We start from the raw sequence: 16,882 nt of genomic DNA on the forward strand, positions 1-16,882 counted from the left end.
GCCACCTGTCCATGGTCTCCAGAGATGTTGCCTGACCTGTTGAGTTACTCCAACACTTTGACTGAGGCTATGACCTCTAGCTCTGGACTCTCCCACTAATGGAAACATCCTCTCTACATCCACTATATCCATGCCTTTCAGTATCCTGCATGTTTCAATGAGGTCCCCCCTCATTCTTCTAAACTCCAGGCCCATTGCCAACAAAGGCTCATCATAGGTTAACCTTCATAGTTCAGTTTGGCATCACGGTCAGCATGAACAATGTGGGCTGAAGGGCCTGTTCCTGTGCTGTACCGTACTATGTTCTAGATGGAGATCACTTATAAGCAGCTACAGTCGGTGTTCTTTGTTGTCTCAATCAACATATCGTTTTAATATGCTGACAAGTTTTCTGTTTACTATGACTATTACCTCTGTTTTTGATTTTAGAAACCCAGTGGGAACAATTTATTTATTACAAACATATACTTGGCAACCTTAACAATGCCAGCGTATACTACGTGTTTGCTTATACATTTAAGGAAATTCAAAAACATCGTCCCCAGATTAACTGGAACTTGATTCCGGAAAACATTAGTCATTAGTTTATTGGCTTTGCATATGTACCAGAATGAGCCAACTCCATATCTGCAAATAAAACTGATGCCATGGGCCAAGTGAAGCAGCATTGCTTTAAAAAATAAATCCAATAAGAAAATCGATAAATATTCCATTAATATTGCAAGATGCTGGAGTATCCCAGCAGGTCAGACAGCATCTCTGGAGAACATGGATAGGTGGACCTGAAACCTCACTTATCCATGTTCTCCAGAGATGCTGCCTGACCCGCTGAGTTACTCCAGCACTTCGTGTCTTTATTTGTAAACCGCCATTTGTTCCTTGTATTTGCATAAATATATATTATACTAGTCAGAATTAAAATATGAAAGCTAGACTCTGCATATATTGTTGTTGTGCAATGCGGATAGTCGGTGGCGAGATCAATAACACGTAAGAACTCTCCCAACAGTTTACAGATGACACGTAAGAATTCACTCAACAGATGGTTCGGATGTGAATGGTTTTGCATACAAGTAACTTGTAACAGATTTATTTAATGTAACTTGGCCATTTGTTACTTTCTAAGCATTTCCACTCTGTCTGGGAAAGTCACGAAATGTCAGTTTTTGGAGATTAATTAAATATTGGATTCCTTTGGGTCTGTCCTTTTGATCTGCTGGATTTAAAAGTCATCGAAAAGATGATTACAATGGGCAGTTTTTTCCCCAGCTATTTCAATGCTTTCAATTTAATACCTAATTAGGCCAAACAACACGATGCAGAATATTACTCATTACAGTTTGTGCAAGTTAAAAGGAGCATAACATTTTGCTTGCTGCACTGGAAAACAACGAGCATGGAAAGGAAACATTTTAAAGTTACAAAAGTTGGATCCTTGCTTTTGGGGGAAGGTCTGGAAACGACAAATTACAGTTTAAAAAGTCAGGTAATCAATAACGTACATTTTAAATGGTGCTGATTAAATACTTAATAGCACCAGGGATAAATTGATCAGACCTATTACAGGCAGGAAAACAAGGGACCTGCAAACTGTATGTATCAATGCCGATATGTTCCCACAGGTCATGGAACAAAATATTCAGGGCGGCACAGTGGGAGAGTTACTACTTCACAGCGCCAGGGACCCCGATTCGATTCTGACTATGGGTGTTTTCTGCGTGGAGTTTGTACGTTCTCCCTGTGACTGCGTGGGTTTTCTCCGGGTGCTCTGGTTTCCTCACACATGCAGGTCTGTAGGTCGACTGGCTTCTGTAAACATTTGCCCTAGTGTGTAGGACATAGAGTAATCCCCTTGTCCTGCTTAGGAAACCTGAACGGAAACATATGGAGACTTTGCGCCCCACCCAAGGTTTCCGTGCAGTTCCCGGAGGTTGCAGGTAGTGGAAGCAGGTAGGGAGAGACTGACAAAAACCTCCGGGAACCTCCGCGAACCGCACGGAAACATTGGGTGGGGCGCAAAGTCTCCAGTAGTTTCCGTTCACGTTTCCTAAGTGGGACAGGGGCATTAATGTACGGGTGATCGATGGGCGGCATGGATTCGGTGAGCCGAAGGGCCTGTTTCTGCACTGTATCTCTGAACTAAACTGAACTTGCTTTTACATGGCATCGTTGGTTGCTGGAGTTGCCGGTGGAGGGAATACTACTTTAGAAAGCATTATGCTCCCTTGATAAGACCATGTTTTATGTCGGAACAAGTAAATGGGGCTTTGGTGTCCTCCCTCATGCAGCGCTTTTGTTTCCTGGGTGCTGTTCTGCAGTAGCAACTTACATTATTTGATCAAGGTTCAGGATGATTATTGAAGCTACTAACTTCTGGTTCAAAGCAAGAACGCTCGCAATTGCCTCAAATTGTCATTAGCCCAGAGATTACACGAGGCCGCACAACTTCAAGACGATTTTGATACAGAGTAGAAACAAAGAATTACAGATGCTGGTTTATACCAAAGATAGACACAAAGTGCTGGAGTAACTCAGCGGGTCAGGCAGCATCCTTGGAGAAAAAGAATGGGTGCGTTTTGGGTTGGTACACTACTTCAGATTCAATTTGAATTAACTAAATGGAGATAATTGAATTAATTTGAATTCAATTAAGAATTTATAGTTTGCTTTCAATGATTTTGGGTAGGTCAAGTTAATAGAGCATCGGGCATAGAATATTGAACAGTGCAGCATTGGAATAGCCCCTTCAGCCCACATTCTCCAGGCTGCAAATGATGCAATGGAGTAAGTGTGGAAGACACAAAAGCAATTGAATTAAATTGAACCCTTGGAAACCATTTGTTACACCAGAAATGGAGTCCTACACCCAATCCTATGTTGCTGCATTTGGGAATGACGCAAAGACCATTGAGCATTTGCAGAAAGGATTTATTGGAACAATTGGGCAGCACAGTGGCACAGCAGTAGAGTTGCTGCTTTACAGCACTTGCAGCGCCAGCGGTTCGTTCCCGACTACGGGCGTTTGTCTGTACGGACTTTGTACATTCTCCCCGTAACCTGTGTGGGTTTTCTCCGAGATCTTCGGTTTCCTCCCACACTCCAAAGACATACGGGTTTGTAGATTAATTGATTTGGTATAAATGTAATATTGGCCCTAGCGTGTGTAGGATAGTGTTAATGTGCGGGGATCGCTGGTCGGTGCAGACTCGGTGGGCCGAAGGGCCTGTTTCCGCACTGTATCTCTAAACTAAACTAAACTAAAATTGAATGAATGAATGACTTCATTTCTGGAGGAGGATTGGAGAAACTGGTTCTCTTCTCCTTAGAGCAAAGAAAATAAAGAGAGTATTGGATAAATGTGTACAAAACGTTGACAGCGTTAGAAAGGATAAATAGAAGCAAAGGAAATTAATTATGAATGATCGGTAAAATAAAACCACAGTTACACGGCCCAACACTTTGATATTTACACAACGAGTGGTTATAACTTGCAATTCAATGCCCTTCAAACAGCAACTGGATAAATGATTGAAAGAAAGATAAACTGCGGACTCTAAGGGAGTAAATTTGATTGCTCTGTGACGGACTGATATTGTTATTGGTTTATTATTGTCATGTGTACTGAGATACAATCATACGCTTTTTTTTGCATGCTCTCCAGGCAAATCATACCATACATGAGGAGATCAGGTTGTACAAAAGGAAAAATAAACAGAGTGCAGAATATAGTGTTACAGCTTGAGCGAAAAACGTGCAATGGGGCGGCACTGTGGCGCAGCGGTAAAATTGCAGCTTTACAGCACCATATACCCAGGTTCAATCCTGACTATGGGGGCTGCCTGTATGGAGTTTGCTTGCACCTTCTCTCTGTGACCACGTGGATTTACTCCGGGTACTCCGGTTTCCTCCCACTATCCAAAGACGTACAGGTTTGCAGGTGAATTGGCTTCGATAAAATTGTATATTATCACTAAAGTGTAGGATAGTGCTAGTGCTTGCTGGTCGGCACGGACTCGTTGGGCCAAAGTGCCCGTTTCTGGGCTGTATCTGTAGAATCTAAAGTCTAAAAGTTAATGGCTGCTTCAAAGTAGATTGGAAATTCATCCCAAACCCATGAGAGGTCAGTATATGTGTCGGATAACAGCGGGGAAGAAGTTATTCTTGAATCTGCTGGTATGTGCTTGATGGACTAAATGGCTCCTCCTGTTCGCTGCTAATTCTGCAATTCAGTGGCTTGCCAATGGAACTACGAGTTAATTGCTCTCAACCAAAACACAGAACAGAAATCAGGAGGATCAACAGTGGCTGACGTCGTGCCATCATGAACTGTATATCCTGGGGATTTCTCTGGGATCATTAATTCACTTCCCAAGAGTGTTGTAGAACTTGTCTGAACGTGCCAGCCAGTAAAGACCAAGGTTTATAAATGATCCCGTCTGGTTGCCAGTTGCATATCAGATCAAGTGTGGCTTGCGCTGAGAAATGTGACCGAGATTGGTCGATTACACATCCATGTGGAGACTCGTGGATGTCAAAAAAGGTAGAAAAGTAACAGAGCTTTGATAGCTACACTTGTATCCAGCGTGGTCCTGGTGAAGTGTTTGCTGGGAAGCCTGGCTTTCAACAATTTATGGTGCCAAGGAATAACTGGAGGGTTGTATTGGATGAAAACATTTAACTGTCTCACAAGATGGCTTTGACAGCCAGTGAGGCTCTACCCTCGATTCACATTTTCATTCTACCTGGACTTCATCTTACATGACACTTGATTGGTAAGTGTGTCAGGGTTTATGGGAGAAGGCAGGAGAATGGGGTTGAGACGGAAAGATAGATCGACCATGATAGAATGGCGGAATAGACTCAATGGGTCAAATGGCCTACTTCTGCTCCTATAATTGATGAACATAAGCTTGTGCAGATGACAATAAAGTTGACTTGACTTTCTTTAGAAGAAAAGCTTGTGCAAAAGGGAGGAGTTCTCATTTTTTTACCAATCACTTAAATCTATAATAGACATAAAATGCTGGTAACAGTGGGACAGGCAGCAATTTAAATCTATAGATAGACCCAAAATTCTGGAGTAACTCAGCGGGTCAGGCAGTCTGTCCCACTGAGTTACTCCAGCATTTTGTGTTTATCTTTGGTGCAAACTACCATCTGCAGTTCCTCCGTACACAACTTAAATCTACAGATCAGTTGCGATCCTTTCCACTGAGGGAAATACATTTCTCCTCTTCACTCTATATGTAGCCCTCTCGAAATTCTGTACACAAATGGTGACTAACCAGTGAGGTTCACTGTGTCCTTGGATCAGGGCTGGATTTACCTATGAGCTAAACAAGCTTAAGCTTAGGGCCTCGAGGTCTAGGGGGGCCTCGCAGGGCCGGATTTACCACCAGGCTTCATAGGCTGAGGCCTAGGGCCTCGAAATCTAGGGAGCCTCCGGCCAAGGCAGGACACCTACCGTTCAACTCTGGGCGGGGCCCCCCTCTCTATCTCTCTCTCTCTCCATCTCCCCCCGCTATCCGTGTCCGGGCCGCCGGGCTCCGCTCGCTCCATCCGCCGGCACAGCAGGCCGCCTTGCACAAGTCCGGTCGCTGCCTCGCCGCCAGCGCTGAAAACCAACACGGAGGGGGCCTCACAAGTGGAACAGCTTAGGGCCTCTCTTCATCTAAATCCGGCCCTGCCTTGGATCTGAATTTTACCACTGGGGGTAACTGGGAACATTGACTGAATGGTCGGCTTCTCACCTGCAGAGGCACCAAAGAACAAATCCAAGTCCACAATAAGGGTCCAAGCAGATTGCTACTTCTCGAGACGGATAGAGCTCACACTGCAGCTTAATTGATCGACACAAGGCACTGGTTGCTGCATGGGACATCTGCCAGGCAAAAGAAAGGTCTCATTAGAAGTCCCAACATCTACATAATAAAACATTTCCTCTACAACTGGCAACTTCCCTCAACAATGCATTAGTGTAAGATAAATACTATGCTTCCATACAGCATATTTTACTAATTTAAAAAAATAACGCACTAAGACATATTTACAATGATTAATATTTTAGTGCTCTTACAAAACAGTTTTTCTCCCTCTGGACTGACTGATTTACAAATTACATATTTACTGTTACATAAACGGGTTGGGGCCAACAGAAACCTGGCGTAATCTATCATTTTTAGAAAAAATTATTATCCTCCAACATAGAGTCATAGAGTGACACTACGTGGAAATAGACCCTTCGGCCCAACTTGCCCACACCGGCCAACATGTCCCAGCTATACTAGTCCCACATGCCTGTGTTTGGTCCATATCCCTCTATCCATGTACCTGTCTAACTGTTTCTTAAATGTTGGGTTAGTCCCAGCCTCAACTACCTCTTCTGGCAGCTTATTCCATACACCCGCCACCCTCTGTGTGAAAAAGTTACCCCTTAGATTCCTATTAAATATTTTCCCCTTCATCTTGAACCTATGTCCTCTGGTCCTCGATTCTCCTACTCTGGGCAAGCGACTCTGTGCATCTATTCCTCTCATAATTTGATACACCTCTACAAGATCACCCCTCATCCTCCTGCACTCTAAGGAATAGAGACCCAGCCTACTCAACCTCTACCGATAGCTCACACCCTCTAGTCCTGGCAGCATCTTGCCAAATTTTCGTTGTACCCTTTCAAGCTTGACAATATCTTTCCTATAACACGGTGCCCAGAACTGAACATAATATTATAAATGCGGTCTCACCAACGTCTTATACAATGTTGTGACATTTTACTTTTAAGGTTGACCATCATGTGTGTTATGATTAAACATGTACACTAAGTGGCCCAAGGTCTCAGTCCATCCCACCTGCAGAATGCTATCATCCACCAGCTAACCTTGCTGTGTCCACATCCCAATTGGGACAGTGACTCTGTTTGGGCTCACTCCCACATCTTGCACAAGTACTCATGGAACAAAAGTTTACCAGTAATGGGCCTGTCCCACTTATGCAACTTTTTCTGCGACTGCCGGCGCCCGTCATAGGTTGTTGCAGGTCGCCGAAAATGTTCAACGTGTTGAAAATCCAGCGGCGACCAGAAAGACGCTACGACTCTTTGGGCGACTGAGGAGACCACTCACGACCATACAGGCGACACCCTGGCAACATGTCGCGGGATGAAGCCTGTATGGTCATGAGTCATCGCCCAAAGAGTCGTACCTTGTTCTGGTCGCCGCTGGATTTTCAACATGTTGAAATTTTTCGGCAACCCGCAACGACATATGACGGGTGCCAGCAGTCGCCGAAAAAGTCGCATAGGTGCGACTGGCCCATAAGGGCTTCTAAAAGCTCTTCTTGTAAATTAAAGCATTCTAGTAAATGTTTAAGTTGACTTCTGATCTCTCTTAAGCATGCAAAGTTGTGCTGTATTTAAATTACAATTTATAGATAGTGCTACAAAGTACTGTAAGTATTTGCAATTTTCATGATAGAAATGTATCATGTGTACAAATACAGGTATGCATTCTGAAAAAAAATAAACCAGCATTAAAAAAAAATGCACATAGAAAGAAAATTTAGCTATAAATGCTACGTAACAATAATACTGAGTAGAATCAAATAACAAAATTATAGGATATATTCAAAAATATTCATATTTAGAAACCTCTGATGTAATGAAATTTTAATTTCAAAATGATTCAACCTGTTAATTGGACAATGTATTTCAAATATAGATCAGAGACCAAGTCTGGTAATTATTTTCTGAGTTTTCATTTATCTGGAATCTTTTAATATTTTAAGATCTACCATTAGCTGTGTTACAACCAGAGAAAATGATTAACTACACATATTTAATAAAAAACAGCTAAACCAGTTTATCAACTAGCTTGAAGAATAACACAATTTTCTATTAGTTTAATGTTAACAATAGAAAATACATTAAATTCACAAAATCCAAATAATATAAAATCATAATCATCCAAAAACAGTTTTTAGGGATTCAAACATTTCTTTGAAGGTTGACTAACAATCATATAGCAGGAGAGATGGTTTTCATGAATAAAAATAGCAATAGTCTATCAAAGGACTCACATTATGAGTGAACTGATTGATGGAAATAGAGGGCAAGGCTTGTGCATATATGCCAGGTGCTCCTGTGTAAGAGTCTTCAACCTCCCAGCAGTAGTTTTTCTACATTTAATTCAAACTAAGAATTCTTAGTAGTCTGCACATAAGAAAGCCATTACATTTTACACAATGGAACTGTTTCAGCTGCAACGCAAAAGGTTAAGAATCTCAAATGGGAAAATTCAATTCTAATACCAGATTTCTTTATCAACATTCATACTTTGGTTTTCCCCTAGGAGAGAAAGAACTGTTAAGTACAGTGAAGTCATTTTTACTTTGATTGAGAGGGGTATATTTCCCACACTGCTGAAGTGCGTCTTCATATCAATGCACGACACTGCAATTGTCTGTGGAGATCTACACAGGCCAAATTATTCCATCCTCTCATTTGAGAACAGGCTGTTTCATTTTGAGATCAAAGGAATGGAATCATTTCCATTCTCCTCCTCAGTGCAAACACACTGTACAATCTTTCTCCAATTGCTTTGTGATGCAAATTAATTTTTCAGGGACCTTGGACAAATGGTAGAAAAAAAGACTGTTGTCTCAATGCTAACAAATATCGTGGAGATTTTTATGGTCAATTAAGATAAACACGCTTTTAATTATTAATCATGCAGAGATCCGTGCACAAAATGTAAAATAACAGTGCAAAACGACCTCTCCACTCTGCAAGCCTCAGCATGAATCCAGACCAATGATGAGTAATGAAAGTCACACGAGCACGGTGATGACAAAGTCATCAGAGAATTCAGTCGTAGTCTAATCTAGGGAGTGCAAAATGGAAGTGTATTTGACTGCAGTGGACTTGCTGCTGCAACTGGGCAACTGGCATTGAACAGTGTCCTCAATGTCTGCCACTGACTACTCTCATGCACCAAGATGAATTTCAAGGGCCGCAATAAAGATTAAAAACCAGAACAGCTCCGGCTGTCGTTCTGCACACAGTTTCTTGGACCATTGGCATACTTAATGCAAAATAACAATCGTTTCAAGAATTTTGTGCATTACCAAATTGAAACAAGTGACACCTACACTTTGGACTGTTAATATGGGCTCTGAACTCACTGAGAGTTTAAATAAAATTTGCCTAAGATTTAAGCTTGAGCTGGAACGATTCTGCAAGATGAAGATAACAGACTTGTAGAAGCAAATCCAGTTACTTTACTCATTCAAATCTTTATAATGCCTTACCTAATAGAATGACATTATTTTGCATTGTAACGCTATAACTCAAGTAAATGCCATTGTTCAGCCAGTGAGGAAAAACATCCAAACCTGGGCTCTTTATACGTTACATGAATGTTCAGGATTCCACATACAGAAAAGTATGTTTTGCAAATGTTATCAAAAAAGCTCACAACTAAATTACACAGCCTTAAATTTGCAATTTTGTTTTTTGCAAGTCAATATAATAATCTAATTTGCCATTATTTGAATCTCAGCTTTTGTCTAGGGAAATATTGTTGATATGAACAGCCAAGTCAATGGATATTTTTAAGACAGAGATAAGGATTTTTGATTAGTACAGGTGACAGGGGTTATGGGGAGAAGGCAAGAGAATGGAGATAGCAGGGAGAATTTATTTTCTTCGGTATTCACCAAGGAGAAGGATATTGAATTATGTGAGGTAAGGGAAACAAGTAGAGTAGCTATGGAAACTATGAGATTCAAAGAAGAGGAAGTACTGACACTTTTGAAAAATATAAAAGTGGATAAGTCTCCAGGTCCGGACAGGATATTCCTAGGACATTGAGGGAAGTTAGTGTAGAAATAGCAGGGGCTATGACAGAAATATTTCAAATGTCATTAGAAACGGGAATAGTGCCGGAGGATTGAAGTACTGCGCATGTTGTTCCATTGTATAAAATGGGTTCTAAGAGTAAACCTAGCAATTATAGACCTGTTAGTTTGACGTCAGTGGTGGGCAAATTAATGGAAAGGATACTTAGAGATAATATATCCAGGCATCTGGATAAACAGGGTCTGATTAGGAACAGTCAACATGGATTTGTGCCTGGTAGGTCATGTTTGACTAATCTTCTTGAATTTTTTGAAGAGGTTACTCGGGAAATTGATGAGGGTAAAGCAGTGGATGTTGTATATATGGACTTCAGTAAGGCCTTTGACAAGGTTCCTCATGGAAGGTTGGTTAAGAAGGTTCAATTGTTGGGTATTAATGGTGGAGTAGCAAGATGGATTCAACAGTGGCTGAATGGGAGATGCCAGAGAGTAATGGTGGATGGCTGTTTGTTAGGTTGGAGGCCAGTGACTAGTGGGGTGCCACAGGGTTCTGTGTTGGGTCCACTGTTGTTTGTCATGTACATCAATGATCTGGATGACGGTGTGGTGAATTGGATTAGTAAGTATGCAGATGATACTAAGATAGGTGGTGTTGTGGATAATGAAGTAGATTTTCAAAGTCTACAGAGAGATTTATGCCAGTTGGAAGAGTAGGCAGAAAGATGGCAGATGGAGTTTAATGCTGATAAGTGTGAGGTGCTACATCTTGGCAGGACAAATCAAAATAGGACGTACATGGTAAATGGTAGTGAATTGAGGAATGCAGTTGAACAGAGGGATCTGGGAATAACTGTGCACAGTTCCCTGAAGGTGGAATCTCATGTAGACAGGGTGGAAAAGAAAGCTTTTGGTGTGCTGGCCTTTATAAATCAGAGCATTGAGTATAGAAGTTGGGATGTAATGTTAAAATTGTACAAGGCATTGGTGAGGCCAATTCTGGAGTATGGTGTACAAATTTGGTTGCCTAATTATAGGAAGGATGTCAACAAAATAGAGAGAGTACAGAGGAGATTTACTAGAATGTTGCCTGGGTTTCAGCAACTAAGTTACAGAGAAAGGTTGAACAAGTTAGGTCTTTATTCTTTGGAGCGCAGAAGGTTAAGGGGGGACTTGATAGAGGTCTTTAAAATGATGAGAGGGATAGACAGAGTTGACGTGGATAAGCTTTTCCTATTGAGAGTAGGGAAGATTCAAACAAGGGGACATGACTTGAGAATTAAGGGACAGAAGTTTAGGGGTAACACGAGGGGGAACTTCTTTACTCAGATAGTGGTAGCTGTGTGGAATGAGCTTCCAGTGGAGGTGGTGGAGGCAGGTTCGATTTTATAATTTAAATATAAATTGGACAGTTATATGGACGGGAAAGGAATGGAGGGTTATGGTCTGAGTGCAGGTAGATGGGACTAGGGGAGAATAAGTGTTCGACACGGACTAGAAGGGTCGAGATGGCTTGTTTCTGTGCTGTAGTTGTTATATGATTAAATATGAGATATAGATCAGCCATGATTGAATGGCGGAGTAGACTTGATGGGACGAATGGCCTAGTTCTGCTCCTATCACTTATGAATTTATTAACAAACAACTATCTGGGGATTATACACGACAAATTGCGCATTAAGGTAATAAAAATGTTGTTTTTCTCATGGGTGCGAATCTTCTGTGCATATCTAAATGGATGACCTTTCTTCACGAGCATCCAGTGACAGCAGGACATATTTGTATTTGGTTAATATACTCTGTAATCTGCTGAAATGGTATCCCCTGGCCCAAACACTGGGACGTTTAAGCAGCCTTTAATCGGATTGGTCCAGTACCCATTCTAAGACAGAATGCCAATTTAATACCAAATTGTGATGTTGGCTCATGTATGTCAGGCCAGATCTTGCTGTCAGAAGTGGCTTTCAGTTCATCAGTCTGCTCTGGATTGGAGGCAAAACCATAAACATGAAGAAATATTCGCTAATCCACTGAGACATTAGCATACATCAAGCAATTTACATATACACGGTAAAACTAATAAAAGGGAACTTCTATATATGAATAACATGTTGCAGATTTCATAATTTTTACTATTTTACTTGTTATTCAAGAAAGCTTGCAAGGTACTGTGTTACACAGACAAAACCCTACCAACATAAGGTTTAAGCATACAGATGAGTAATATTATTTTGCAATAAAACACTTCAATTTATCCAAACATAAAAATAGCAATAAACATTGATTTATAGCCAGTTAAAGAATACAGTATCTTGTTGCAAGAACAATGTCACGGTCAAACTATTTAGCTGATCTAGACAAACTATAGTGTGTCCGATTCCACATCCTGTGGACATCAAAATTACTCCAATGTGATTTTTGTTTTCTTTTAAGCTAGTTTGATTAATGGATGCTGTGACATTGTTCCATCTTCATACGATCCTTGCCAAGAAGCTGTTGCAACAGTTTGCTCAAAATTACATCCCCCCGCAAACCCCATCCACCCCACTGTTCCTTCTCTCTTACCAAAGGAGACAGCTGATGCTGGGCACTGTTTCACATGCACAAATACATCATAGATATTCTTTAAAATGAACACATATTGTAAATATTAACAGAATATTGAACTGAGGGGTGCATTCCAACTGATCCGAACCAGGCTTTGACCTGCATCAACCACAAACTTTACAGCAGAAGTCACTGGGCAAGCTATCGGGGCCAGAAACCACAATTACAATTTCATTTTCATCATCTTGAAAACTCGCAGAGTTACAGCGGGCAACTTTTTACGGATGGAAGCAACTCAGTACAGAACAAGGAGAACATTGAGACATTCCTGAGCTGCGTGGTTTCAATCCACACCAGGCAATACATTGACCGACCGAACAATTAAAGGAACATTGCGTTTCATGATATTTTTAAATGTGAATTTATTCCACTTCAAAAATAAATTGTGAAAACATTTAACAGTTGCAGATATGCTTATGAGTACCTTAGCACAAACATTGAAAAATGACAACGAAACGTCAAGGCAATACAGTGTTTACAGTGTTACGTAGACTTTTCAGCGTGACAAATAAATTCTACATTTGCCTATATTGCCTATAGTTTGGGACAAAAGAATAATTGATTGTGGGTTTTTAAGCTTAATATTATCACTGGTAAAATTTTAAGATTACACACTTCATTTAAAATTCTTTTGGCAAGTTTACCAAGTTAAATCTTGACTATGATGTTTAATTTGAATGATTGTAAAAATAATTGATATTTCCGATATGTCTCAGGCAGTATCAACATCTTAAGCAATGTTTAGAGAAATGCACATTGTATGTTTTTTTTAAAAAGCTCTCGTTTCACAATGTAATTGCATAGGAAAATAGGAGATGGCTATTAGGTTCTTTACGCATGTGATGATATTATCATAAGATCATAAGACATAGGTGGATTCTGTGCCATCATTCGATCTATTTTTCCCTCTCAACCCTATTTGATTAGTACAGGTGTCAGGGGTTATAGGGAGAAGGCAGGAGAATGGGATTGAGAGGGAAAGATAGATCAGGCACGATTGAATGGCAGAGTAGACTTGATGAGCCGAATGGGCTAATTCTGCTCCCATAACTTATGAACCAATGAACTTATTCTCCTGCCTTCTCCACATAACCTTTGACGCCTTTACTAATCAAGAACCTATCAATCTTTAAAAATACCCAATGACTTGGGCTCCACCCATCTGTGGTAATGAACCCCATAGATTCATCACCCTCTGGCTAAAGAAATTCCGCTTCATATCCATTCTAAAGGTACGTTCTTTAATTCTGAAGCTGTGCCCTCTGGTCCTTGACCCTCCCACTAGTGGAAGCATCCTCTCCACATCCACACTATCTCGGCCTTTCATTATTTGGTAGGTTTCAATGTGATGGTAACTGATTTTCTATCTCTTTGTTTTATTCCTTCTCTCCTTCCACATCCCCTGAGACCCTGCATTGCAGTTGATGTAAAATCCTTTTCACAATATAATATTTTATTCTGCATATTATCAAGGTCACTATGCCAATGCTTGACTTGGTAATTGTCTTATTAGCACTTAATGGCTCTTAAATTGTAAAGTGATTATGAGTTATCAGCAAAATGTTAGGAGATCCTTCTGCTCTAGTTGGGAATGAATGATAATTTGGAGAGCAAAATTAAAAAAATTAGAACTGATTTTTTAAAATAGGGATTAATCTTACCATCTATCTTTAACTTTAATTTCACCAAGTTTAAAATTGTCTACGTAGACAGAGTAATCATCAGAACTGCTGATATAATTAATTTCCTCCCTGATTTCTACACTCTGACTTGTCTGATTTTGGTTTCATAGCTCAACCCCAAAAGCACATTTTACAGAGTCATGGTGAATAAGGATAAGGAAATAATTCCGATAGAACCCCTTTTTCAATAAATGCTACTTAAAGAAAGCAAACAACCAACAATAACAGGCAGAAAAAATAACATCATCCAATGATAAATGATGACGTCTCAAAATGGCTCATCAAATGAGTAAAAAAGAATCACAATGTGAAGAAAGCAAATCTTGTTCACTTCAAAGAGGTTGATGAATGACACAATATGGTTTGTGCATTTTAATTTAATTCATGTAAACACTAAAACATGCTCAATATATTTCTACTTAGCTACTCAAATCCAAGTCAGGACAGATATCTGGCAATACAGCAAGGGAGATATTAAACGTAAATATTTTCTGACCTTCCACTTCATTCAGTGTCATTAGTTCCCAAATGATCCATGGGATAAAGGTCAATTGAATGTCAAGCATGCAGAAGCTTCACTCTATAAAATAATGCTGAGAGTTTGCTTCCATCTCAGTGGGGAATGGCCTGGGTTTGGCAATGTCTCTGTCTGAGACTGCCGAGTCAGGTTGGCAATTTATCAACTAACAGGGTCGAGCCCTGTGGGTTACCGCTCCATAGTGCAGAAGGTCACGGCCAAATAAGCCCAGCCACCCAATTCCTGCTGATAAATGCCCTTAAATGGACAGAAGTGTCAAAGTTACCCTATTTCTACATCTACTGTTGCAAACGTAATTCCTAATTTGGGATGGAAACAAGATGTGCAATATAAAAGCAGGGCGAGTTTTCATATAGACAAAGACTCATGAGACAAGAGACAAAAACGTTGCTGTTATCTTACCTTCACCCCTGCCAGCATTCCTGTCGTAGATACACTAAAATCAAGGTAGGCCAAAGTGTCGGGGTTTGAGGGTTTGTAAATTTGGGAAGGCCGTCTCTTTGGCAAATCATCTGAAAGGAAATTAATGCACTTAAGGATCTGAATGAACCTTTGTATATATATGTAGATCATGGGTAAGCTTACCAACGAGCATTTGAACATTTGACGATCCCACAATTTCGTTTCTCACTGTCACTTCAAAATCACCCTCTCTAAATTACAACGCACCTCCTTGTTAATTCTCTCCACAACAACATGTAGATCCTGAGCCACCAAAGCCATCAAGTCAACATCTATCTCTATGGCATTAAGGCTGGGAGTGTTGATAGGAACATAGACATAAAAAGGGATTGATTGATTGATGGAGAGATACAGCATGAAAACAGGCCCTTCAACCCACCGAATCCATGGCAACCATCGGACACCCGTTCACAATAAATCCATGTTATCCTATACCACTCCCGACACAAAGGGGCCAATTAACCTTCAAACCTGCACATCGTGGCAATGTGGGAGGAAATCGGAGAACCCGAAGGAAATGCACCTGGTCACATGGAGTGCATGAAAACTTCTCATAGACAGCAGAAGTCAGGGTCAAACCTGGGTCTCTGGCGCTGTGAGACTGCAGCTCTTCCAGCTGCGCCACTCTGCTGCCCAAGGGTTAAGCGCTGCAGTGCAAACATTACTGATTCTCTCTCTCATCATGTTATCCCTACTATCTCCACTCACCCACTGATGCCTTTTCTGCCTATAAACCTATCTATCACCATCAAGAGCGGAATAGATCGGGTAGATGCATAGAGTCTCTTGCCCAGAGTAGGTGAATCGAGAACCAGAGGACATAGGTTGAGATGAAGAGGAAAACGATTTAATAGGAATCTGGGTGGTAACTTTTTCACACAAAGGTGGTGGGTGTACGGAACAAGCTGCCAGAGGAGGTAGTTGAGGCTGGAGCTATCCCAACGTTTAAGAAACAGTTAGACAGGTACATGGATAGGACGGGTTTGGAGGGATATGGACCAAATGCGGGCAGGTGGGACTAGTGTAGCTGGGACATGTTGGCCGGTGTGGGCAAGTTGGGCTGAAGTGCCTGTTTCCACATTCTGCTACTATGACTATGACTCTATAAGTGACATGGCTTCCAACATCTTATGGGATAAAGAATTCCACAATTCTCCACCTCCTGAATGAAGACATTTTTCCTCCACATTCCTCCAAACTGAACCATCCTGGAGGTTATGACCCCTCCAGCTGGATATAAATTATTGTAAGTTCACCGTTCAGCTTCCTTCACTCCAGGGAAAACAGTCCCAGAATATTCAGACTCTCCTTATACTCAAGTCCCCTAGTCTAGTTAAGTTAAGTTTAGTTGAGTTTAGACAATAGACAATAGGTGCATGAGTAGGCCATTGGCCCTTCGAACCAGCACCGCCATTCAATGTGATCATGGCTGATCATCCCCAATCAGTACCCCGTTCCTGCCTTCTCCCCATATCCCCTGACTCCACTATTTTTAAGAGCCCTATCTAGCTCTCTCTTGAAAGCATCCAGAGAACCTGCCTCCACCGCCCTCTGAGGCAGAGAATTCCACAGACTCACCACTCTCTGTGAGAAAAAGTTTCCTCATCTCCGTTCTAAATGGCTTACTCCTTATTCTTAAACTGTGGCTCCTGGTTCTGGACTCCCCCAACATCGGGAACATGTTTCCTGCCTCTAGTGTGTCCAATCTTATATGTTTCAATGAAATACCCTCCCATCCTTCTAA

General features: G+C 41.0%; 1 protein-coding gene across 5 annotated transcripts in view; it reads right to left on the bottom strand.

The window, feature by feature from the left end:
• Positions 1 to 16,882, bottom strand: part of LOC129714836 (disco-interacting protein 2 homolog C) — a 540,592-nt gene that overhangs the window by 57,622 nt on the left and 466,088 nt on the right. For 3 of the 5 annotated variants that reach the window (XM_055664689.1, XM_055664678.1, XM_055664677.1), the window contains 3 exons: positions 15,079 to 15,188; positions 8,074 to 8,172; positions 5,751 to 5,881 (listed from right to left, as the gene is read on the bottom strand). In XM_055664689.1, coding sequence (XP_055520664.1) covers positions 5,751 to 5,881; positions 8,074 to 8,172; positions 15,079 to 15,188 — 340 coding nt within the window. The remainder of the gene's footprint in view (positions 1 to 5,750; positions 5,882 to 8,073; positions 8,173 to 15,078; positions 15,189 to 16,882) is intronic. The other 2 variants (XM_055664698.1, XM_055664681.1) reach the window with 1 other exon arrangement.

Source organism: Leucoraja erinacea, chromosome 2 (assembly GCF_028641065.1).
Source record: "Leucoraja erinacea ecotype New England chromosome 2, Leri_hhj_1, whole genome shotgun sequence".
NCBI lineage: Eukaryota > Metazoa > Chordata > Chondrichthyes > Rajiformes > Rajidae > Leucoraja > Leucoraja erinaceus.